This window comes from Carcharhinus amblyrhynchos, unplaced genomic scaffold (assembly GCF_965287045.1).
Source record: "Carcharhinus amblyrhynchos unplaced genomic scaffold, sCarAmb.v2.hapA chromosome_250, whole genome shotgun sequence".
Lineage (NCBI taxonomy): Eukaryota > Metazoa > Chordata > Chondrichthyes > Carcharhiniformes > Carcharhinidae > Carcharhinus > Carcharhinus amblyrhynchos.
The window spans coordinates 93,292-116,903 of record NW_027649990.1 but is presented as its reverse complement, the minus strand read 5'-3'; the positions used below and the strand labels follow the sequence as shown (position 1 = coordinate 116,903).

The 23,612-nt window shown below is 49.4% G+C and overlaps 1 protein-coding gene across 1 annotated transcript in view; it reads left to right on the top strand.

Annotated features, from left to right (window-relative positions):
• The window catches only part of haus5 (HAUS augmin-like complex, subunit 5), a 33,074-nt gene extending 23,416 nt beyond the window's left edge, over nt 1-9,658 (top strand). Inside the window, 8 exon segments of the mRNA XM_080183325.1 lie at nt 319-481; nt 991-1,071; nt 4,078-4,216; nt 4,392-4,398; nt 4,878-4,989; nt 6,623-6,761; nt 8,151-8,283; nt 9,362-9,658. Of these exon segments, the coding sequence (XP_080039451.1) occupies nt 319-481; nt 991-1,071; nt 4,078-4,216; nt 4,392-4,398; nt 4,878-4,989; nt 6,623-6,761; nt 8,151-8,283; nt 9,362-9,503 (916 nt within the window). The 3' untranslated portion in view covers nt 9,504-9,658.
• Nucleotides 9,659-23,612: the final 13,954 nt, after the last annotated feature.

The window sequence follows — 23,612 nt, the reverse complement described above, 5'->3', positions numbered from 1 at the left end:
TGTAAGGATTGGAGGGGGTTTACAGAGATAGGGAGGGGGGGTATGACCAGGATGAGAATATGAAAATGGAGGCATTCTTGAGCCAGGAACCAGAGTAGGTCCGGTGTGGGGGGGGTAACGGCGGTACGTGGGTGCGGCTAGCGAGGGGGGTGTCTCGGGAGTGAGTTTGGAATCCATTCCGGGGAGTGTGGAAATGGGAGAGCACTCGCCCTGACAGTCGGTCAGTGTGAACCCCCCCCCCAACCCTCACCACCCTTTCCGAATTGTGTTGGCATCGTTGCAGTCTCTACCACTCCGTCTAACTTGTGGTTGTGATAGGGAGGCCTTGGAGCTGGAGTTGAGTGTGTCGGAGAGGCGAGCATACTGCCAGGAGTTATCGGAACAGGCTCATATCCTCACCAACTCCATACAGAGCAAGAACCGGGAGTTCCAGTTGCTGCACCAGAGACACAGCCGCATCATCGACTTCCAGACGTTGGTGGTAAGCACTCTGCCTGTTCTCCGGGGGCTCTGCCCACTCCCCAGTGCAGCACTCCCTCAGTCCTGGCCCTGTGATGGTGCGGCGCTCCCTCAGTCCTGGCCCTGTGATGGTGCGGCGCTCCCCCAGCGCCGGCCCCCTGGTTGTGCGGCGCTGTCCCTCAGCGCCGGCCCCCTGTCGGTGCGGCGCTGTCCCTCAGCGCCGGCCCCCTGTCGGTGCGGCGCTGTCCCTCAGCGCCGGCCCCCTGTCGGTGCGGCGCTGTCCCTCAGCGCCGGCCCCCTGTCGGTGCGGCGCTGTCCCTCAGCGCCGGCCCCCTGTCGGTGCGGCGCTGTCCCTCAGCGCCGGCCCCCTGTCGGTGCGGCGCTGTCCCTCAGCGCCGGCCCTTTTCGAAACAGCGGTGTACACACTGGGCCATCATGTCTGTTTTTTTTGCCTTTGGCTACACTCTGTGTCTGGAGGCTGTGGTATCCACTGTCAATTTCACTGACCGCTCTCAAACCGACTCTTTACAGGACACAAAACAAGATCTGATCCGGGCTTTAGTAAAAGGCAATTCATCGGCCAAGAGTCACTTGATAAAGACACAAATGGAGGTAAATCTCCCACCGCACACGCATTCACTATGCAATCTGCCCCTCCCTCTGCACCCGGTAAGTTTGCAGATGACACCGAGATTGGTGGCACAGTGGACAGTGAAGAAAGTTATCTTCAATTGCAATGGGATCTTGATCAATTGGGCCAGTGGGCTGACAAATGGCAGATGGAGTTTAATTTAGATAAATGTGAGGTGATGTATTTTGGTCGATTGAACCAGGGCAGGACTTACTCAATTAATGGTCGGGCATTGGGGAAAGTTACAGAACAAAGAGATCTAGGGATACATGTTCGTAGCTCCTTGAAAGTGGAGTCACAGGTGGACAGAGTGGTGAAGAAGGCATTCGGCATGCTTGGTTTCATTGGTCAGAACATTGAATACAGGAGTTGGGACGTCTTGTTGAAGTTGTACAAGACATTGGTAAGGCCACATTTGGAATACTGTGTACAGTTCTGCTCACCCTATTATAGAAAGGATATTATTAAACTAGAAAGAGTGCAGAAAAGATTTACTAGGATGTTACTGGGACTTGATGGATTGAGTTATAAGGAGAGGCTGGATAGACTGGGACTTTTTTCTCTGGAGCGTAGGAGGCTGAGGGGTGATCTTATAGAGGTCTATAAAATAATGAGGGACGCAGATCAGCTAGATAGTCAATATCTTTTCCCAAAGGTAGGGGAGTCTAAAACTAGAGGGCAGAGGTTTAATGTGAGAGGGGAGAGATACAAAAGGGCAATTTTTTCACAGAGGGTGGTGAGTGTCTGGAATGAGCTGCCAGAGGCAGTAGTAGAGGCAGGTACAATGTTGTCTTTTTAAAAAGCATTGAGACAGTTATGTGGGTACGATGGGTATCGAGAGAAATGGGCCAAATGCGGGCAATTGGGATTCGCATAGATATTAAAAAATAGAAGGTGGCATGAACAAATTGGGCCGAAGGGTCTGTGTCCATGCTGTAAATCTATTTCTCTCTCTGCCTGTGTCTTTCTGTCTCTCTGTTTCCCTGTGTCTGTCACTGTCGGTCGGTCTTTCCCTCCCTCCCCTGTCGGTCGGTTGGTTGGCGGGTCTCTCCCTGTCTGGCTGGCCCTCTGATCTCAGGGTAGGTTGTGTCTGATGGATGGAAGGCGTTTAGCCAGAGCAGGCAAAAGGCAGGGAATTATAGGCCAGTTAGTTTAACGTCTGTTGTTGGAAAATGCTTGAATCCGTCATCAAAGAAGAAATAGCGAGGCACCTAGAGAAGAATTGTTTGATAGAGCAGACGCAGCACGGATTCATGAAGGGGAAGTCGTGTTTGACGAATTTATTGGATTTCTATGAGGATGTGACTAGTGCGGTAAACAGGGGAACCGGTGGATGTGGTGTTTCTCGATTTTCAAAAGGCGTTTGATAAGGTGCCGCACAAAAGGTTGCTTCAGAAGGTTAGGGGGCATGGAGTTGGGGGTAAGGTGTTAGCGTGGATAGAGGATTGGTTGTCTAACAGGAAGCAGAGAGTTGGTACCAATGAGTGCTATTCTGATTGGTGGTTGGTGACTAGTGGAGTGCCGCAGGGATCGGTGCTGGGCCCTCAGCTATTTAGCATTTATATAGATGATCTGGAGGAGGGGGGCTGAATTTAGGGTGATGAAATTTGCTGATGACACAAAGGTAAGTGGAAAAGCAAATTGTGCGGAGGGTGTGGAAAGTGTGCAGAGGGATCTAGATAGGATAAGCGAGTGGGCGAGGACCTGGCAGATGGAGTATAATGTTAGCAAGTGTGAGGTTATCCACTTTGGCAGGAATAATAGCAGGAGGGATTATTATTTAAAGGGCGAAAAGCTGCGGCATGCTACGGTGCAGAGGACCTGGGGGTCCTTGTGCACGAGTCGCAAAACCCAGTCTGCAGGTGCAGCAGGTGATCAAGAAGGCGAATGGGATGTTGGCCTTTATAGCAAGGGGGTTAGAATATTAAAGCAGGAGGTCTTGCTGCAACTGTACAGGGTACTGGTGAGGCCGCAGCTGGAGTACTGTGTGCAGTTTTGGTTGCCGCACTTGCGCAAGGATATATTGGCTTTGGAGGAGTGCAGAGAAGGTTCACTAGGCTGATGCCGGAGCTGAGGGGTTGGACTATGAAGAGTGACTAAATAGACTGGGTCTGTACTCGCTGGAGTTCAGAAGGATGAGGGGGGATCTTATAGAGACATATAAGATAATGAAGGGGATGGATAGGGTAGAGGTAGAGAGATTCTTCCCGCTTAGAAAGGACAGTAGGACGAGGGGGCACAGCCTCAAGATAAGGGGGGAGCGGTTTAGAACGGAGTTGAGGAGGAACTTCTTCACTCAAAGGGTGATGAATCTCTGGAATTCTCTGCCCGTTGAAGTGGTGGAGGCTGCCTCGCTAAATATTTTTAAGTCATGGGTAGATAGGTTTTTGGTAGACAAGGGAATTAAGGGTTATGGGGAGAAAGCGGGAAAGTGGAACTGATCCACTTCAGATCAGCCATGATCTTATTGAATGGCGGGGCAGGCTCGAAGGGCTAGATGGCCTACTCCTGCTCCTATTTCTTATGTTCTTTTGTTCTTAATAGAGGTTGACAGCATGGAAACAGGCCCTTTAGCCATGCGGCGGCGCGGGCTCGTTGGGCCGAAGGGCCTGTTTCCCGTGCTGGGTTGTTCTTTGTCTTTGCTGCCCTTTTTAACCACCAAGCTTGTCCCAATTGTCTACGTTTGGCTCATATCCCTCTTCCCCATGTAACTAGTTTCTGTATTTTGTTTTTGTTGTGAATGAGCCCTCCCCCATCCCCCACAGTACTCTCTCACTTCATCTTTAGTTTTGCTTTCACTGAGCATTGATCTTTGTTTAGCTGTTAATACATTCTGCTATTTTACCCTTATCCCCATCAGCACCTTGTTCAGTTTCTAATCCTTCCATTACCCTGTATCTGTGACTGCTCTGAGCTATTCCTGTCCTATTCTGCTCAGGGATAGCTGTGTCCTAGTCACTATGTCAATGTGCTGTGTGTTGTTGTAGATTGGAGCCTTTATTGAGGAGAAGGTCGGGAAGCACGAGGAGACAATCCGGACTCTAACAGAGGAGCTTCACAATTCCATCAGCAGGGAGTTTGATCTCTTTATGGCTATCTCACTCCCCAGCCTGGATCGCAGGATTTGTACAGAGGTGAGTGAGGTTTGTCTCTGTAACGGCCATCAGCTTGGAGCGATCTTATCTCTCGGGCTGTGAGAGAATTAGCTACACCCTTAGTCTCTGCCTGGTCATCACTGAAGCAGGTTGTGACCCTCCAGCTTCTCCCATTCTCACCTTTCCACATCCCTCAGCACTGTCAGAGGGTCAGTGCTGAGGGAGTGCCGCACTGTCAGAGGGTCAGTGCCGAGGGAGCGCCGCGCTGTCAGAGGGTCAGTGCCGAGGGAGCGCCGCGCTGTCAGAGGGTCAGTGCCGAGGGAGCGCCGCGCTGTCAGAGGGTCAGTGCCGAGGGAGTGCTGTGAATTCTATTGATGTGTTGTTGCTGGTTGATTTGACCATGCTGGGTCCAAACTGAATGAGGCTGGATCAGTCACATACAGACTAGTATAGAGTTGATGGGCAGAATGATCTGCGTTGTGTGGGATCCTGGTTTGATTTGATTTAATGTCACATGTTAACATACAGTGAAAGTATTGTTTCTTGCGTGCTATACAGACAAAGCATACCGTTCATAGAGAGGGAAAGGAGAGAGTGCAGAATGTAGTGTTACAGGCAGAGTGAGTGTGTAGAGAATGGCTTTTTCACTGTTGTGAATGTGGAAGTTTAGGATTCTGTCCTGTTGTGTTCAGGGTGCAGAGGGTTCCTGTCCACAAGCTATCGATTCACCGACTGGACTCCTCGTTTAACAGCCCACAGTTCTTCCGGGATCTGAAGAAGAGTTTATATTTCCCCCTCTACAAGGTAATCAGCGCCCTGAGCGGAATAAAACAGGCACCCGGCGCTCGGCTCAACTCCAAACCTGACCCAGGAGGAAAAAATCAGCAGCTGGTGACCCACACACTCACTTCCAGAACTCGATTTAAACAGAGCCAGATAGAACAAAACTCAGGGAGAGAGTCAGAGAGGGATTGGGAGGGAATTCCCCTGAGCTGGGGGAGTTATGGGCGGGAGGGTGGAGTGGTGGATCGGGGGGTGGCGTCTTGGGCGGGAGGATGGAGTCAGGGGCGGGGGGGGTGTGGAGTCGTGGACTGGGGGTTGGGGGGCGGGGGGGTGTGGAGTCGGGGTTGGGGGGTGGGAGGGGTGGTGTCGGGGACGGGGGAGAATCGCAGGGAGGGGGGAGTGTGGGATGGCGAGGTCTGGGGGCCGGGGAGTGGAGTCGGGGGACACGGGCGATCGGGGACGGGGGTGTGGAGTCCGGATGTAGGGGCAGTGGGAATCAATGGGAATTGGATGCTCGAGGTTGGGATTGGTCAGGTGCAATATCCCCGGTGATCCCATGCGCGATCCTGAAGGAAGTCAGGAAGCTCCGGGTGTGGCTCTCAGCACTGACGAGACCTGGGAATGCTGGAACTGAGCCCCACTGGCTGAGGGAACATCACCAACTCTCCCAGCACTGGAGGAGGCCCTTTGGCCCATCAACCCTCTGTTGTCTCTCCAAAAGAATTAGTCCCCGTTCCCTTTCCCGGTCCATTGTGATTTTGAACAGTACCGTAGGAAATAGGAACAGGAGTGGGCCATTCGGCCCTCTAGCCTGCTCTGTCACTCAATAGGATCCTGGCTGATCCCGACATTCCTCATGTCTACTCTCCTGCCCTTTCCCCAAAGCCCTTGTTTTTATTTACTGATCAAGAATCTATCACAGCCTTAAATATACAGATGGGCCAAATGTGGCAATTGGGGTTAGCTTAGGGGTTTAAAGAAAGAGCAACATGGACAAGTTGGGCCGAAGGGCCTGTTTCCCTGCTGTAAACCTCTGTGACTCTGTCCCCCCAGCTCCCTGTGACAAGGACTTCCAAAGACACTCAACTCTCTGAGAGAAGAGACTCCTCCTCATCTCAGTGTTAAATTGGTGTTCCTTTACTCCGAGACTCTCCCATGAGGGAAATCTCCTCTCAGCACTGACCCTGTCAAACCCCTGAGGAACCCTGTAAGTTCCAGTGAGATCCCCTCTCATTCTGCTAAACTCCAATGAGCAGAGTCCCAGCCTGTTTAACCTTTCCTCACCAGACAATCCCTCCATCCCGGGGATCATCCCAGTGAACCTTCTCTCAACTGCCTCCAATGGAATAATATCGTTCCTTCGATAAAGGGACAAAAACTGCTCCCAGATGCACCTTGATTCAATCTCCCTCTGAACTCTCTCTGTTCTGAGAACGATCCCAGCTTCTCCCCATCTCTCTGTGTAAACTGAAGCCCCCTCATCCCCTGGAACGTTCTGGTAAGTCTCCGTCAGGAACCCTGTCTGAGGTGTTGGTGACCTTTCCCACGATGGGATGGTACACTCTCAGTGCTGCTTCCTGAGTCTCGGTGGGACCGGTTTTGTTGTCCTCTGGGCTCTCCCTGTCAGAGTAATCCAGTAACCTTCTCCTTGCAGGCTCCCGAGTATCTGCTGGAACAAGCAGCCAGTGTGAAGATGGAGACAGTGTTTGTGAGGCTGATGTTACAGAGACAGAGAGAGGCGCTGGAATTATTGCAAAGACAGTACGAAATCACGCCAGTCACTCATGCAGACGGTAAGCGGGGGTGGGGGAGGCCATTTGGCCCATCCGGCTTGTGCTAGCTCTTTGATAGATCTCTCCAATTAGTTCCCACTCTCCCTGTAAATTTTCCCCTTCCAGTATTCCCCCAATTGTCCCTTTTGAAAGTTCCTATTGAATCTGTTTCCACCGCCCTTTCAGGCAGCGCCTTCCAGATCACAACAACTCGCTGTGTGTCCAAAATAAAATATATATTTCCTGTTCACCTATAAGGAGAAATGAGGCTCGCTTTAACATCTTGGGGGCAATTCTTACCCCAAAAATTCAGAAGTGTCCATGTTACCTGACCATTTTGTGGGTGAATTTAGATTGTTTATGGCTCTCTGTAACATGGAGGCTGTCAGATGGTTCACACCAACGGGAGGGGGAGATTAACCTAAACCTGCTGGAGAGGCTGGCAGCGCCGCGCTCGGGACCTTTGAGAGCCCGCTGATCTCCCTGTACGCCCTCCCCCAGCCCCCAGCCACACATTGCCAGCCTCCCAATCACTGGAGAAATCTATCCCCCATCCACGATGGCCTGATCCATCACTAGCCTCCACCCCAACCGGTGTAGAGCTCCCTGTCACCCTTCCTCCTTTCCTCCCTCCCTCCCCCCCTTCCTTCCTTCCTTCCTCGCTCCCTCCCTCCCTCCCTCAGTTTCCTTCCTCCCTCCCTCCCCCTTCCTTCCTTCCTACCTCCCTCCCTCACCTTCCTACCTCCCTCCCTCCCTCCCTCACCTCCCTCCCTCCCTCCCTCCATCCCTCACCTCCCTCCCTCCATCCCTCACCTCCCTCCCTCCCTCCCTCCCTCACCTCCCTCCCTCCCTCCCTCACCTCCCTCCCTCCATCCCTCACCTCCCTCCCTCCCTCCATCCCTCACCTCCCTCCCTCCCTCCATCCCTCACCTCCCTCCCTCCCTCCATCCCTCACCTCCCTCCCTCCCTCCATCCCTCACCTCCCTCCCTCCCTCCATCCCTCACCTCCCTCCCTCCCTCCATCCCTCACCTCCCTCCCTCCCTCCATCCCTCACCTCCCTCCCTCCCTCCATCCCTCACCTCCCTCCCTCCCTCCATCCCTCACCTCCCTCCCTCCCTCCATCCCTCACCTCCCTCCCTCCCTCCATCCCTCACCTCCCTCCCTCCCTCCATCCCTCACCTCCCTCCCTCCCTCCATCCCTCACCTCCCTCCCTCCCTCCATCCCTCACCTCCCTCCCTCCCTCCATCCCTCACCTCCCTCCCTCCATCCCTCACCTCCCTCCCTCCCTCTGGCACCGACCCTCTGGCAGTGCGGCTGGTTTGTGGAGTGGGGGATATGAATCTCGGGGTGTTGAGAGTTGTGGGTGGTGATATTGAAGCTCTGACTTCCTTTGCTCTCTCCCTCTCAGCTCTGATTGGGTGGATCAGGCAGTTGAATGAGGATTGCGGTCAGACGTCCATTCCCAATATTGTGAAACTGCTGAGTAAATGTACCCAGGCCCTGGAGTTCACTGAGGAGCTGCGGAACGATGTCAGTGATTGGTGAGTGATCGGCTGTTTGCAAACAGCAGCAACACTGTGTCACTGTGACTGGCTGCATGATATCGAGATCCAAGCTGAGACCTGGGTTCAAACCCCATCCCGGCTAACTGGGAAGGGGGGGGCGGGGAGGGGGGTGTGCGGGAGTGTTAAATTCAGAAAATCTGGAGTTTAGTCTGTGTCACAGTTGCCATTCCTATCACTGATTTGTCTGAAACATCTCTGACGAAGGAAGTCTGCTGCCCTCACCCTGCCTGCGTGTGACTCCAGTCCCACTGCCAACTGCCCTGTGAAGTAGTCCAGAGAGAGATACAGTTCCAGGGCAATTAGATCCCCACGGAGCGACATCTGATCAGGAGGAGGCCATTCAGCCCCTCTGGAATGGTCCAGACGGCACCCCGAACAGTCGCACAGGGACTGCAGGAGATGGAAAGGTGTTTTCTCAGGGGATGGGTGATTAAATTCAAGCTAGTGGTTCCTGTGAAGCATCAGCAAAGATTTCTGCACTTTGAGGCCAGTTTCTCACAATCTCCAAAATGTTAAAAGAATCACTGGCTCACCCAACCCAGGATGAGACCGTTCAGCCCATCCATCCTGTGCTAGCTGTGTGAAAGATCTCTCCAATTAGTCTCCCACCGTATCCCTGTATTGGTACCCTAACTAATTGTTATGCCCCCACTCCTGCCCCCCCCCACCCCCCCCGGTGCTGCTCTCCCTGTAAATTTTCCCGGGTTTAATTCCTGGCTTTGGTCACTGTCTGTGTGGAGTCTGCACGTTCTCCTCGTGTCTGCGTGAGTTTCCTCCCACAGTCTGAAGGGTGTGCGCATTAGAGGGATTGGCCATGCTAAATTGTGTGGGCTTATGGGGATAGGCGGAGGGGCAGGCCTGAATGGGATGGACCCTTGGAGATTAGTGCAGACTCGACGGGCTGAATGGTCTCTTTCTGCACTGTAGGGATTGTATAGGACTGTCACTCCAGGAGTGTTATTGTGGGTGTGGGTGTGTTATCACATCAGGGGTGTTGGGGTAGTGGTTTATTTGGACTGAGGATACATTACTGACTGTGTGTGGGTGTTTTTAGGTGGGAACAGCCTGCCCAGTTTGTGCTGCCCTGGGTCAGAGTGCATGGACGCAGCGTACAAGGATGGGTCCACAAGTGGAACGAGCTGATTCATTGGGGTCTGCTGCATTCTCGGGGAGATACACACTCCAGCCCACCCTGACCCACACAGCCAGCACCGAGCGAGATCTCTGTACACCCCCCTCCCACCAGACAGAGTTCAAACACGTTCTGATCACCAGCCACTCGGGGGACGGAGCTGATCCAATCTGATTGATGAGGAACTGTTTTATATCTTTGGAAATAAAGGTTGATTATTTGAAGCATTAATCAGTTCCTGTATAAAGTGCACAAATGTGATAATGCAAGCACCCCCCTGCTCACTCCCCCACCCTCGCCCCCTGCCTGAACCTCCCCGCCCCCCCCTTCACCTAGTAACCGTCCCCCAGCTAGGGGACAGATCAAAAGAGGAACAGTGTCATTCAGGTTTACAGCATGGAAACAGGCCCTTCGGCCCAACTTGTCCATGCTGCTCCTTTTTTAAAGCCCCTAAGATAATCCCAATTTCCCACATTTGGCCCATATCCCTCTATACCCATCGTACCCATGTAACTGTCTAAATGCTTTTTAAAAGACAAAATTGCCTCTACTACTGCCTCTGGCAGCTTGTTCCAGACACTCACCACCCTCTGTGTGGAAAAATTGCCCCTCTGGACACTTGCGTATCTCTCCCCTCTCACCTTAAACCTATTCACTCTAGTTTTAGACTCCCCTACCTTTGGGGAAAAGATATCGACTATCTGGCTCAGCGGTTCCCAAACTTTTTTCACTGGGCCACACTTTCAGAATAAAAATTTGCTCGCGCCACACCAAGTTTTTTATTAGAACAAAGAACAAAATCAGCCCGGGAAACAGGCCCTTCGACCCAACGAGCCCGCGCCGCCATCTCAACACCACCAGTCCCCCTCTCCACCCACGACCCCTGTCTAATGTTTTATGGCCATCCAGATTGAGGGAAACTGACTTAGGGACAATTTATTCCTGCCAATCAGCCTAACAGCACATCTTTGGGGTGTGGGAGGAAACCGGAGCACCCGGAGAAAACCCACGCAAGCACGGGGAGAATGCGCAAACTCCCACAGACACCGGCCCAAATCCATGTGTCTGCACAGCAATCAGCAATAGTCACTGAGCTGTCGTCTTGCCCAGTATCTGGTCCAGTTTAGGCACACACTAACAACATGAAACACTAGGCCAATCTTGAACAACCAAGAGCAGCCCCAGTACGACCCATCGCGTGTATGTCCCTCGTTGGACACGAGGTGGACCGACTTAAAACCCGTGAATGAAAAGAGAAAAAACATTATTATCATACTATACCCATTTACATTACCAGGGACGCCCCAATGCTAATGACCCTTATTTAAAACAATCTCCTATATCCACCCATCTCCAACTCAGTCATGTGCCTGTCTAAGTTACTCTTAAAGGACTCTAGCGTGTTTGCCTCCACCACCTTACTTGGCAGAGCATTCCATACCCCCACTACCCTCTGTGGAAAAACCTCCCTCTAATATCTGTGTTGTACCACTCCCCGCTCACCCTTGAGAGTAGCCTAAAATGCAATGGCAACAAATTCATGTAGATTTTGCAGATCCATTTGAGGGTTACATGTTCTTAGTCATAAATGATACATACTCAAAGTTGCCAGTTATCATCATGAGATTACTACACCTGAACTTCGCAAAAAAACTTGACAAAATTTTTGTTAAATTTGATAAACTGGAACAGATTGTTAGAGATGGTTCACAGTTGACTTCACAAAAATTTAAGGATTATCTCAATTGATAAGAAATACATTCAAAAACAAAAAAAAACAAGTGTTTGATTCGTTACATCGAACACAACTACTTTATAATATGATCGTGGGACATCCAGAAAGTATAAAACAATGCAGCTACATAAAAACATGATCATTCCCAAAATATACTGAGAGACCAGCCTCTTACACATGTAACCTGAAGTAAGTGTACAAACTCAATGAGAGGTGTGAGTTTGATTTTGTTGGGTAATCTCATTTATCTAATTTGATAAATTAATTTAATCTAATTTGAGACAAACTCTCATCTCATGAATACAGAGAAGCTTTTCTCTTTTCTCATCTCATGAATACAGAGAAGCTTTTCTCTTTTCTGGTCTTTGATATTTATTAGAGTTGAAGGCCCCTGATCACAACAATATGTCGTGGAGAACTGTAGAAGAAAAGCTAATGCTCCTGAAGAGATGCCTGGATACTGTTTCTGGTTGTATGTCCAAAAAGAGTCCAGTGGCAAACTCCTGTGGTTCATTTTCAAGGTGCGATCACTCGAAATGGAGGCCAGTTCCTCCTCATCCAACGTCAGACCTGAACAGCTGAAATTTGCAAAGGCCTCTAACCCAGTCGAACTTTTCTGTAGACAACAATGGGAAGTAATGATCAATCTTTTCTATCAATGTTGTAAGATGTTCCTGTATGAGGCCATGCAATTCATTGCTAGTTTTAAAACTTTTTACCAGTGGGAACATTTCGAGGTTATGTTGCAACGCTCTTCCGAGCCAGAGCTGAACTTTTTTTCTCGAATGCAGTTAATTTGTCTGTGGTTGTGAGGACATTGTCATCGTGGCCTTGCATACTGGCATTGAGCACGTTCAACTGGGAAGGGATATCGGCCAAATATGCCAGCTTTGTACACCAGTCATTCTCATCCAATGGTGGTACAATGGGTTCCCTTCTTGTTCCAAAAATTCTATTCGTTCTTCAGTTCCAACACCCGATTTAAAACTTTTCCGTGGGACATCCAGCAAGCCACCGAGTACACAATTAGGCATTGATGTTTTGATTCCGTGTCTTTGCAGAATTGAGCAACTAACTGCGCCTTTCGTGGTTTTGCTTTGATGAAGTTCACAATTTGCACAGTCTGATCTAGAACCAACTTCAAATCAGCTACAAGACTCTTGGTGATTAATGCCTCTCTGTAAAAAAAAAAGTGAGTGGATATTAAATCTGGACTTTTCTGTTTGAGTGCCGCCAAGCCTCTCATTCGCTATCATATCTGGCGCTCCAGCTGTACAAATTCCAGGACAAGAATCCCATGAATTCTCAATTTTTTCCAAATACTCAGACAAGGTTTGGAAAATATCTTGTCCTCTGATGTGTTTTTCAAGTTCTGTACAAAATAGAAGCTGTGAGATTATTTTGTCATTATCTGATCTCAGGAACTCTGCTTTTCCACTAATGTCGCTCAGTTCATCAGCTTGAATGACAAATGTAGAATTCTTCATACTTTTGGAATATCAGCTGACGAATCAACTCTTCTGTGAATTGTATCATCAGACAGGAACTTCCATAACTTCTCGCTCAGCATCATCACCAAAAAACATTTTGATAATCAAGCTGCAGCAGACTAAATCAATTCTCCAGCGATTGTGTGGTTTTGTCTGTTGAGTGATCAGTTCTGCCAGTTTCAGCCTTTCGAAATATTGAACGTCCTCATTTGCCAGATTTCCATGTTTTGACAACAGATATCTTTTCATCTTGCTTGGGACTATATTGGAATTGGAAAGCTCCTCACCACAGGTCAAACACGAGGTATGTTTTCATCTCCAGTCCATGTGAAACCGAGACTCAGATAGCTGTCCGTATAATGTCAACAAACTGTTTTTGGAGGTTTGAACAAAGAACAACCCAGCACGGGAAACAGGCCCTTCGGCCCAACGAGCCCGCACTGCCACATCTTCCCACACCTACCCTGCCCTGTGTGTATGTGAGTGGAACCCCTAATGTAGCCAGATTCAGGGGAGAATAGCGTAGGGTCAATTTGTTACACCAATCAGCCTAAAAGCACATCTTTGGGGTGTGGGAGGAAACCGGAGCGCCCGGAGGAAACCCACGCAACCACAGGGAGAATGCGCAAACTTCCACAGACACAGGCCCAAATCCATGTATCTGCACAGCTAGCAGTGCTAGTCACTGAGCTGTTGCGGTGCCCATCTGCTGGTCCAGGATTAAGCACACACAACGACACGAAGTACTAGGCCACTCCCGGAACCTCCAAGAGCAGCCCACGCACGACCCACCGTGTGCATGCCCCTTGTTTGACAACAAGGTGGACCGACCCTGTGGAATAAAAAGACAATACGTTAACATATAAAACTACATTTCCGGTATCGTCCCGAGGCTCTGACCCTATTTAATACCCTCTACTATAACCCTCCATTCTTGTTTCGCTCGTGTCTATCTAAGTAAACCTTAAACAAGTCCAACGTTCCTGCCTCCACCACCCTACTCAGTAGTGCGTTCCATACCCCCACGACCCTCTGCGTGAAAAACCTTCCTCTCACATCCAAATTATACTTCTCACCCCTCACCCTTAGATCGTGACCTCTCATAATTGTCCCCAATCTAGGGAAAAGCCTACCACTGTTTACTATATTCCCTTCAGTATTTTACATACCTCGCTCATATCACCCCTTAATCTCCATCTTTCCAAGGAGAAGAGCCCCAGTTTTTCCAATCTTTCCTTGTAACTCAGTCCTTCCATGCCAGGCAACATCCTGGTAAACCTCCTCTGCACCCTCTCCAGGGTCTCCACGTCCTTCCGGTAGTAAGGTGACCAGAACTGGACACAGTACTCCAAATGCGGTCTAACCAACGTTCTGTACAACTGAAGCATTAGACGGCAGCTCTTATACTCTATACCCCTTCCTATAAAGGCTAGCATTCCATAAGCTTTCTTCACAACCTTCTCCACCTGTGTCGACACCTTCAGAGAGTTGTGAACCTGCACTCCCAGGTCCCTCTGTATTTCTATACTCTTAATCAGTCTACCTTTTATCACATAACTCCTCCCTGCATTATTCCTTCCAAAATGCATCACCTCGCATTTGTCAGGATTAAATTCCATCTGCCACCTATCTGCCCAATATACCAACCTATCTATATCCTGCTGTGTCACCTGACAGTTCTCCTCAGTATCTGCCAATCCTGCCATCTTGGTGTCATCTGCAAATTTGCTGATCACACCACGTACACCCTCTTCCAAGTCGTTTATATATACTACAAAGAGAGGTCCCAGTACTGAGCCCTGCGGCCCACCACTGGTGACTGGCCTCCAGCCAGAAAAGGTCCCCTCGACAACTACTCTCTGTCTCCTACTTCCCAGCCAGTTTTCGATCCACCTAGCTACCTATCCTTGTATCCCATGTGCCTTAACCTTTTCTACCAGCCCACCTTGAGGGACTTTGTCAAACGCCTTACTGAAATCCATATAGATGACATCAAAGGCTCGCCCATCGTCAACCGTTTTTGTCACCTCCTCAAAGAATTCCACCAGATTCGTAAGGCAAGACCTCCCCCGAACAAAGCCATGTTGCGTATCCCTAATCAGATCGCACGCTCCAAATGCTCATACATCGTACCCTTTGAATTTTTTCCAATAATTTTCCTACCACCGATGTCAAACTCACTGGTCTATAATTTCCAGGGTTATCCCTACTACCCTTTTTAAACGGCGGTACCACATTAGCTACCCTCCAGTCTTCTGGGACCTCACCTGTGTCCAAAGAAGAGACAAAGATTTGCGTCAGAGGCCCAGCAATTTCATCTTTCACCTCCCTAAGCAGCCTGGGATAAATACCATCAGGCCCCGGAGCTTTATCCGTCCTTACGCTACCTAAAAACCTTAGCACTTCCTCCCTCGTAATGGATATTTCCTTCCACTGATCTACAGCTCCCTCCAAGACACTACGCGACACCAATCCCCTCTCCTTCGTGAATACCGACGCAAAGTATTCATTCAGGATCTCATCCATTCCCTCAGTCTCGATACATAGCTCCCCTCCTTTGTCCCTAAGAGGACCAATTTTCCCTCTAACCACTCTCTTGCTCCTAATATAAGAGTAAAATGCTTTTGGATTTTCCTTAATCCTATCAGCCAAGGCCATTTCATGCCCCCTTTTCGCCCTTCTAACTCCCCTTTTTAGCTCCCTCCTACTCTCTCTCTATTCCTCCAGCGCACTCTCCGTTCCCAGTTGTTTCGACCTAACATATGCCTCCCTCTTCTTCCTGACCAAGTCTTCGATACCCCCTGTAATCCACGGCTCTCTAATCCTGCCTTTCCCATCCTTCCTCTTTGCCGGCACATGCCGGATAGAGGTGGAAAGACTCTTCCCGCTCAAAAAAGACAGTAGGACTAGGGGGCACAGCCTCAAGATAAAGGGGGGGCGGTTCAGAACGGAGTTGAGGAGGAACTTCTTCACTCAAAGGGTGGTGAATCTCTGGAATTCTCTGCCCGTTGAAGTGGTGGAGGCTGCCTCGCTAAATATTTTTAAGAAGCGGGTTGATGGGTTTTTGATAAGAGAGGGGATTAAGGGTTATGGGGAGAGGGCGGGAAAGTGGAACTGAGCCACGACAGATCAGCCATGATCTTATTGAATGGCGGGGCAGGCTCGAAGGGCCAGATGGCCTACTCCTGCTCCTATTTCTTATGTTCTTATGTTCTTATGCCTTTCCTGCAACATTTTCAGTTTGCCCTTAAAAACCTCCCACTTACCAACCGTGGACTTGCCAGCTAACAGTCCCTCCCAATCAGTGTCCTGCAGCTCCCTCCTAATCCGGCTGTAGCTCACCTTCCCCCAGTTCAGCACCCTACCCTTGGACGGCACTCATCCCTTTCCATTTTTATCCTAAAGTAGACGGACTTGTGGTCACTGTTAGCCACATGTTCGCCTACCTCAACCTCAACCACCTGCCCCGGCTCATTTCCCAGCACTAAATCCAGTATAGCCCCCTCCCTAGTCGGGCTAGTTACGTACTGCTCTAGGGACCCTTCCAACACACACTTTACAAACTCCTCTCCCTCCGTACCCCCAGCTCTAGGCACCTTCCAATCCATTCCAGGAAGATTAAAGTCACCCACTACAACCACCTTATTCTTTCTGCACCTATCTAAAATGCCTCTGCAAATACCTTCCTCCACAGATCTCGGGCTGTTGGGTGGCCTATAGTATACCCCTAGCATCGTAATCTCTCCCTTTTTATGCTTGGGCCTGGTGTAGAATTAAATGGCTTCTTCAGCACTCTGTTCCAACGATGATTCTGGTGAACTCAAATCATCTTCAGCATCACTTGGTGCTCTTGCTCTCACTTTGGAAAAATATCTATCCGTGATCTGCAAATTAAAATTTATTTTAATTGTAATACTAAATATAAATCTTACAAATAAATGTGATAATAACACACTATACTGCACTTAACACAAAAAGAGATGGCATAGAATCTGGAAACTTCTACGGGTTTCTATTTATGAATGTTTAAATGTTTCTTTGATTGTTCTTGAATCTTCCTGCCACACTTGCCATCCTCTCTCGCCACACCAGTGTGGTGCGCTGTACCCTTTGGGAACCATTAATCTAGCTGATCTGTGCCCCTCATTATTTTATAGACCTCATAAGATCACCCCTCAGCCTCCTACGCTCCAGAGGAAAAAGTCCCAGTCTATCCAGTCTCTCCTTATAACTCAATCCATCAAGTCCTGGTAGCATCCTAGTAAATCTTTCCTGCACTTTTTCTAGTTTAATAATATCCTTTCTATAATAGGGTGACCAGAACTGTACACAGTATTCCAAGTTTGGCCTTACCAATGTCTTGTACAACTTCAACAAGACGTCCCAACTCCTGTATTCAATGTTCTGACCGATGAAACCAAGCATGCCGAATGCCTTCTTCACCACTCTGTCCACCTGTGACTCCACTTCCAAGGAGCTATGAACCTGTACCCCGAGATCTCTTTGTTCTGTAACTCTCCCCAACGCCCTACCATTAACTGAGTAAGTCCTGCCCTGGTTCAGTCTCCCAAAATGCATCACCTCACATTTGTCTAAATTAAACTCCATCTGCCATTTGTCAGCCCACTGGCCCAATTGATCAAGATCCTATTGCAATTGGAGATAACTTTCTTCACTGTCCACTATGCCACCAATCTTGGTGTCATAGAACTTAGAACACTACAGCACAAACAGGCCCTTCGGCCCACGAGTTGCGCCGATCACATCAACACCTACCAATCCATAGACCTATCTATAACCCCCAATCCCATTAAATCCCATATACTCATCCAGAAGTCTTTTAAAAGACCCCAGCGAGTTTGCCTCCACCACCACTGACGGCAGCCGATTCCATTCATTCACCACCCTCTGAGTGAAAAACTTACCCCTAACATCACTTCTGTACTTGCCTCCCCGCACCTTAAAACTGTGTCCTCTCGTAGCGACCATTTCAACCCGGGGAAATAGCCTCTGAGAATCCACCCTATCTATTCCTCTCAACATTTTATAAACTTCTATCAGGTCGCCTCTCAACCTTCGTCTCTCCAGGGAGAAGAGTCCCAGCTCCCTCAACCTAACTTCATAAGGCATGCCTCCCAGTCCAGGCAACATCCTTGTAAATCTCCTCTGTACCCTTTCAATAGCTTCTACGTCCTTCTTATAGTGAGGCGACCAGAACTGCGCACAGTACTCCAAATGAGGCCTGACAAGGTTCTTATAAAGTTGCAGCATTACCTCCCGATTTCTAAACTCAATCCCTCGATTAATGAAGGCCAGTACACCATACGCCTTCTTGACCACATCCTCCACCTGTGAGGCCGATTTAAGGGTCCTGTGGACCCGGACCCCAAGATCCTTCTGCTCTTCAACACTACTAAGACTCCTGCCCTTGATAGTGTACTCGTTCATCCCGTTGGTCCTGCCAAAATGGACGACTACACATTTATCTGCGTTGAAGTCCATCTGCCACTTCTCCACCCAGTCCTGCATCCTATTTATGTCCTGCTGCAACTTCTGACATCCTTCCAGACCATCCACAACACCACCGACCTTAGTGTCATCAGCGAACTTACTAACCCATCCCTCCACTTCCTCATCTAGGTCATTTATGAAAATGACAAACAGCAAGGGTCCTAGAACAGATCCCTGGGGCACCCCACTGGTGACTGACCTCCATGCCGAAAAAGACCCATCCACAACCACTCTCTGCCTTCTGCAGGCAAGCCAGTTCTGGATCCACAAGGCCAAAGGCCCTTGGATCCCATGCCCTCTCACCTTCTCAAGAAGTCTTGCATGGGGGACCTTATCAAACGCCTTGCTGAAGTCCATGTACACCACGTCCACGGCACTTCCTTCGTCAATGTGTTCAGTCACATTTTCGAAGAACTCAACTAGGCTCGTAAGGCACGACCTGCCCTTGACAAATCCATGCTGACTATTTCTGATCATGTCAAACCTCTCCAAATGCTTGTAAATCTTGTCCCTCAGAAGCTTCTCCATCAGCTTACCAACCACTGAGGTCAGACTCACCGGTCGGTAATTTCCCGGGCTATCTCTGTTCCCTTTCTTGAAAATAGGAACCACATCCGCAATCCTCCAATCTTCCGGAACCTCTCCCGTCTCCATTGACGATGCAAAGATCATCGCCAGGGGCTCTGCAATCACTTCCCTTGCCTCCCACAGTATCCTGGGGTACATCCCATCTGGTCCCAGCGACTTATCTATCTTGATAGAATTCAAAAGTTCTAACACATCCTCCTCCTTAATATCCACAAACTCAATCTTTTCCATCTGCTGCAAATCCGTAGCAAAATCAGTTTCCACTGTGAATACTGAGGCAAGGTACTCATTAAGCACCTCTGGTTCCACACAGACCTTTCCCCCTTCCCCTTTTATAGGTCCTATCCCTTCTCTTCTCATCCTTTTACCTTTCACATATTTATGGAAGGCCTTGGGATTCTCCTTAATCTTACCTGCCAAGGTCTTCTCATGACCCCTTCTGCTCTCCTAATTTCCCTTTTAAGCTCCTTTCTACAATCCTTATACTCCTCAAGATCCTTAACATCTCCTAGCTCCCTGAACCTTTTGTACACCTTCCTTTTCCTCCTGACTAGGTTCACCACAGCCTTCGTGCACCACGGTTCCCGCGACCTACCAAAACCCCCTTGTCTCATCGGAACGTTGTCATCTGCAAACTTACTAACCATGCCTCCTATATTCTCATCCAAATTATTAATATAAATAACAAATAACAGTGGACCCAGCACTGATCCCCGAGGCACACCGCTGGTCACAGGCCTCCAGATTGAAAAACAACTCTCTACAACCACCCTCTGGCTTCTGTCAAGAAGCCAATTTTGTATCCATTTAGATCCCTCACCCTGGATCCCATGAGATTTAACCTTATGCAACAACCTACCATGCGGTACCTTGTCAAAGGCCTTGCTAAAGTCCATGTAGACAACATCAACTGCACTGCCCTCATCTACCTTCTTGGTTACCCCTTCAAAAAACTCAATCACATTTGTGAGACATGATTTTCCCCTCACAAAGCCATGCTGACTGTCCCTAATCAGTCCTTGTGTCTCTAAATGCCTGTAGATCCTGTCTCTCAAAATACCTTCCAATAATTTGCCCACCACAGATGTGAGGCTCACTGGCCTGTAGTTCCCAGGCTTTTCCCTGCAGCCCTTTTTAAACAAAGACACAACATTTTCCCCTCTCCAATCTTCAGGTACCTCACCCGTGACTATCGATGATTCAAATATCTCGGCTAGGGGACCCGCAATTTCCTCCCTAGCCTCCCACAGTGTCCTGGGATACACTTCATCAGATCCCGGGGATTTATCTACCTTGATGCACTTTAAGACTTCCAGCACCTCCTTCTCTGTAATATGTTCACTCCTCAAGACATCACTATTTATTTCCCCAAGTTCCTGAACATCCATGCTTTTCTCAACAGTAAATACTGATGAGAAATATTCATTTTGGATCTCACCCATCTCTTGTGGATCCACACATAGATAACCTTATTGATCTTTAAGAGGCCCTACTCTCTCCCTTCTTACTCTTTTGCCCTTTATGTATTTGTAGAAGCTCTTTGGATTCTCCTTTGCCTTACCTGCCACAAAACAATCTCCTGTCCCATTTTTTGCTCTCCTGATTTCTCTCTTAACTCTATTCCTACACTCCCTATATTCTTCAGGAGATTCACTTGATCTCAGCAACCTATGCATGTCATCTGCCTCTTTCTTCTTCGTGACTCAATATTCTGAGTCATTCAGAGGAGGGAACCCCCTGCCCCGACACACGGAGCAGAGGAGGGGACCCCTTCCCCCACCACAGAGCAGAGGAGTGCCCCCCCCCCACACGGAGCAGAGGAGGGTCATCCTCATATTGAGGGGCTGCGAGAGACATGGAGAGGTGATCTGTGTCTTTTCTGGCCTGGGGGTACAGGTGGAAATGAAAGCTCTCAGCTTTCTCCCCATAATCTTTGCCCCCGTTCGCCCCAAGTGCACCCCAGCTGCCTCTTCAAGACATTCAATGCTTTGGCATCAACTCCTTCCTGTGGGAATGAATTCCACAGGCTCACCGGGTGAAGAAATGTCTCCTCACCTCCGTCCTAAATGGTCTACCCCCAATCCTCAGACTGTGACCCCCTGGTTCTGGACTCCCCCCATCGGGAACATCCTCCCTGCATCTACCCTGTCTAGTGCTGTTAGAATGTTATAAGTCTCTGGGATTCTTCACCCCAGTCCCTCCCCATTTCTTTTTGTACGTATTCTTGCTCATGAAGATTTTCAGACATCTTCTCATTAGAAGAGTGTGAAAATCCTGACAAAAGAAGCAGCATTAGTAAAACGTCTCAAGATGTTTCTCAGGAGTGTACATTGGACAAAGTTTGATTCCGAGCTATGTAGCAACAACACCTCCTCCACGATCATCCTCAACACCAGTGCCCCACAAGGCTGTGTTCTCAGCCCCCTACTATACTCCTTATACACCTGTCACTGTGTGGCCAAATCCCCTTCCAACTTGCTGATGACACCACCGTAGTGGGTCGGATCTCAAACAATGAGACAGAGTACAGGAATGAGATAGAGAATCTGGTGAACTGGTGCAGCAACAATAATCCCTCCCTCAATGTCAGCAAAACGAAGGAGATTGTCATCGACTTCAGGAAGTGTAAAGGGGAACACGCCCCTGTCTACATCAACGGGGATGGAGTAGAAAGGGTCGAGAGCTTCAAGTTTTTTGGTGTCCAGATCACCAATAACCTGTCCTGGTCCCCCCACGCCAACAGTATAGTTAAGAAAGCCCCACCAATGTCTCTACTTTCTCAGATGACTGAGGAAATTTGGTGTGTCAGCTCTGACTCTCACCAACTTTTACAGATGTCCCATAGAAATCACAGCTTGGTCTGGGCTCCTGCTGTGCCCAAGACTGCAAGGAACTACAAAAGGTCATGAATGTAGCCCAATCCATCACGCAAACCAGCCTCCCATCCATTGACTCTGTCTACACTTCCCGCTGCCTCGACAAAGCAGCCAGAATAATTAAGGACCCCACGCACCCCGGACATTCTCTCTTCCACCTTCTTCCATCGGGACAAAGATACAAAAGTCTGAGGTCCCGTACCAACCGACTCAAGAATAGCTTCTTCCCTGCTGCTGTCAGATTTTTGAATGGACCTACCTTGCATTAACTTGATCTTTCTCTACACCCTATAGCTACGACTGTAACACTACATTCTGCACTCTTTCGTTTCCTTCTCTATGAAAAGTATGCTTTGTATAGTGCACAAGAAACAATACTTTTCACTGTATGTTAATACATGTGACAATAATAAATCAAATCAAAAATAAACAGGTAGTGAGAGAGATTACCAAAAATTCAGTGTTAAGGAATGTCTTAAAGGAGATAGAGGGAGAAATGGGGAGGTTTGGGGGGGAAATTCCAGAGCTCAGGGCCCTCCCAGGCAGCGGAAGGCATGGCCGCCAATGGCGGAGTGATGGAATTGGGGGATGCTTGAGGGGCCGGAATCGGAGGAGCGCAGAGATCTCGAAGGGAGTAGAGACTGGAAGAGGTTACAGAGATAGGGAGGGGGTGTGGGGGGTGGAAGAGGTTACAGAGATAGGGAGGGGGTGTAGGGGTTGGAGGAGGTTACAGAGATAGGGAGGGGTGTAGGGGCTGGAGGAGGTTACAGAGATAGGGAGGGGGTGTAGGGGCTGGAGGAGGTTACAGAGGTAGGGAGGGGGTGTAGGGACTGGAGGAGGTTACAGAGATAGGGAAGGGGTGTAGGGGCTGGAGGAGGTTACAGAGATAGGGAGGGGGTGTAGGGGGCTGGAGGAGGTTACAGAGATAGGGAGGGGTGTAGGGGCTGGAGGAGGTTACAGAGATAGGGAGGGGGTGTAGGGGCTGGAGGAGGTTACAGAGATAGGGAGGGGGTGTAGGGGCTGGAGGAGGTTACAGAGATAGGGAGGGGGTGTAGGGGGCTGGAGGAGGTTACAGAGATAGGGAGGGGGTGTAGGGGGCTGGAGGAGGTTACAGAGATAGGGAGGGGGTGTAGGGGCTGGAGGAGGTTACAGAGATAGGGAGGGGGTGTAGGGGCTGGAGGAGGTTACAGAGATAGGGAGGGGGTGTAGGGGGCTGGAGGAGGTTACAGAGATAGGGAGGGGTGTAGGGGCTGGAGGAGGTTACAGAGATAGGGAGGGGGTGTAGAGATCCTGGGGTTGATGGTTTACTGGGAGTTTCTCACTGACAGGGAACATCAATAACCCCCAATTACAGTTCAGGGTGAACAAAGAACAAAGAAAATTCCAGCACAGGAACAGGCCCTTCGGCCCCTCCAATCCTGCACTGACCCGTGCTGCCCCCGTCTGAACTAAAACCCCCTCCCCTTCCGGGGTCCATATCCCTCTATTCCCATCCTATTCATGGATTTGTCCAAACACCCCTTAAAACTCACTATCGTATCCGCTTCCACTCCCTCCCCCGGCAGCGAGTTCCAGGCACCCACCCCCCTCTGTGTAAAAAATCTGCCTCGTACATCTCCTTTAAACCTTGCCCCTCGCACCTTAAACCTGTGCCCCCCTAGTAATTGATACTTCTATCCTGGGAAAAAGCTTCTGACTATCCACTCTGTCCGTGCCTCTCATAATCTTGTAGACTTCTATCAGGTCACCCCTCAACCTCCATCGTTCCAGTGAGAACAAACCAAGTTTCTCCAACCTCTCCTCATAGCTAATGCCCTCCATACCAGGGGCAACATCCTGGTAAATCTTTTCTGTTCCCTCTCCAAAGCCTCCACATCCTTCTGGTAGTGTGGCGACCAGAATTGAACACTATATTCCAAGTGCAGCCTAACTAAGGTTCTATAAAGCTGCAACATGACTTGTCAATTTTTAAA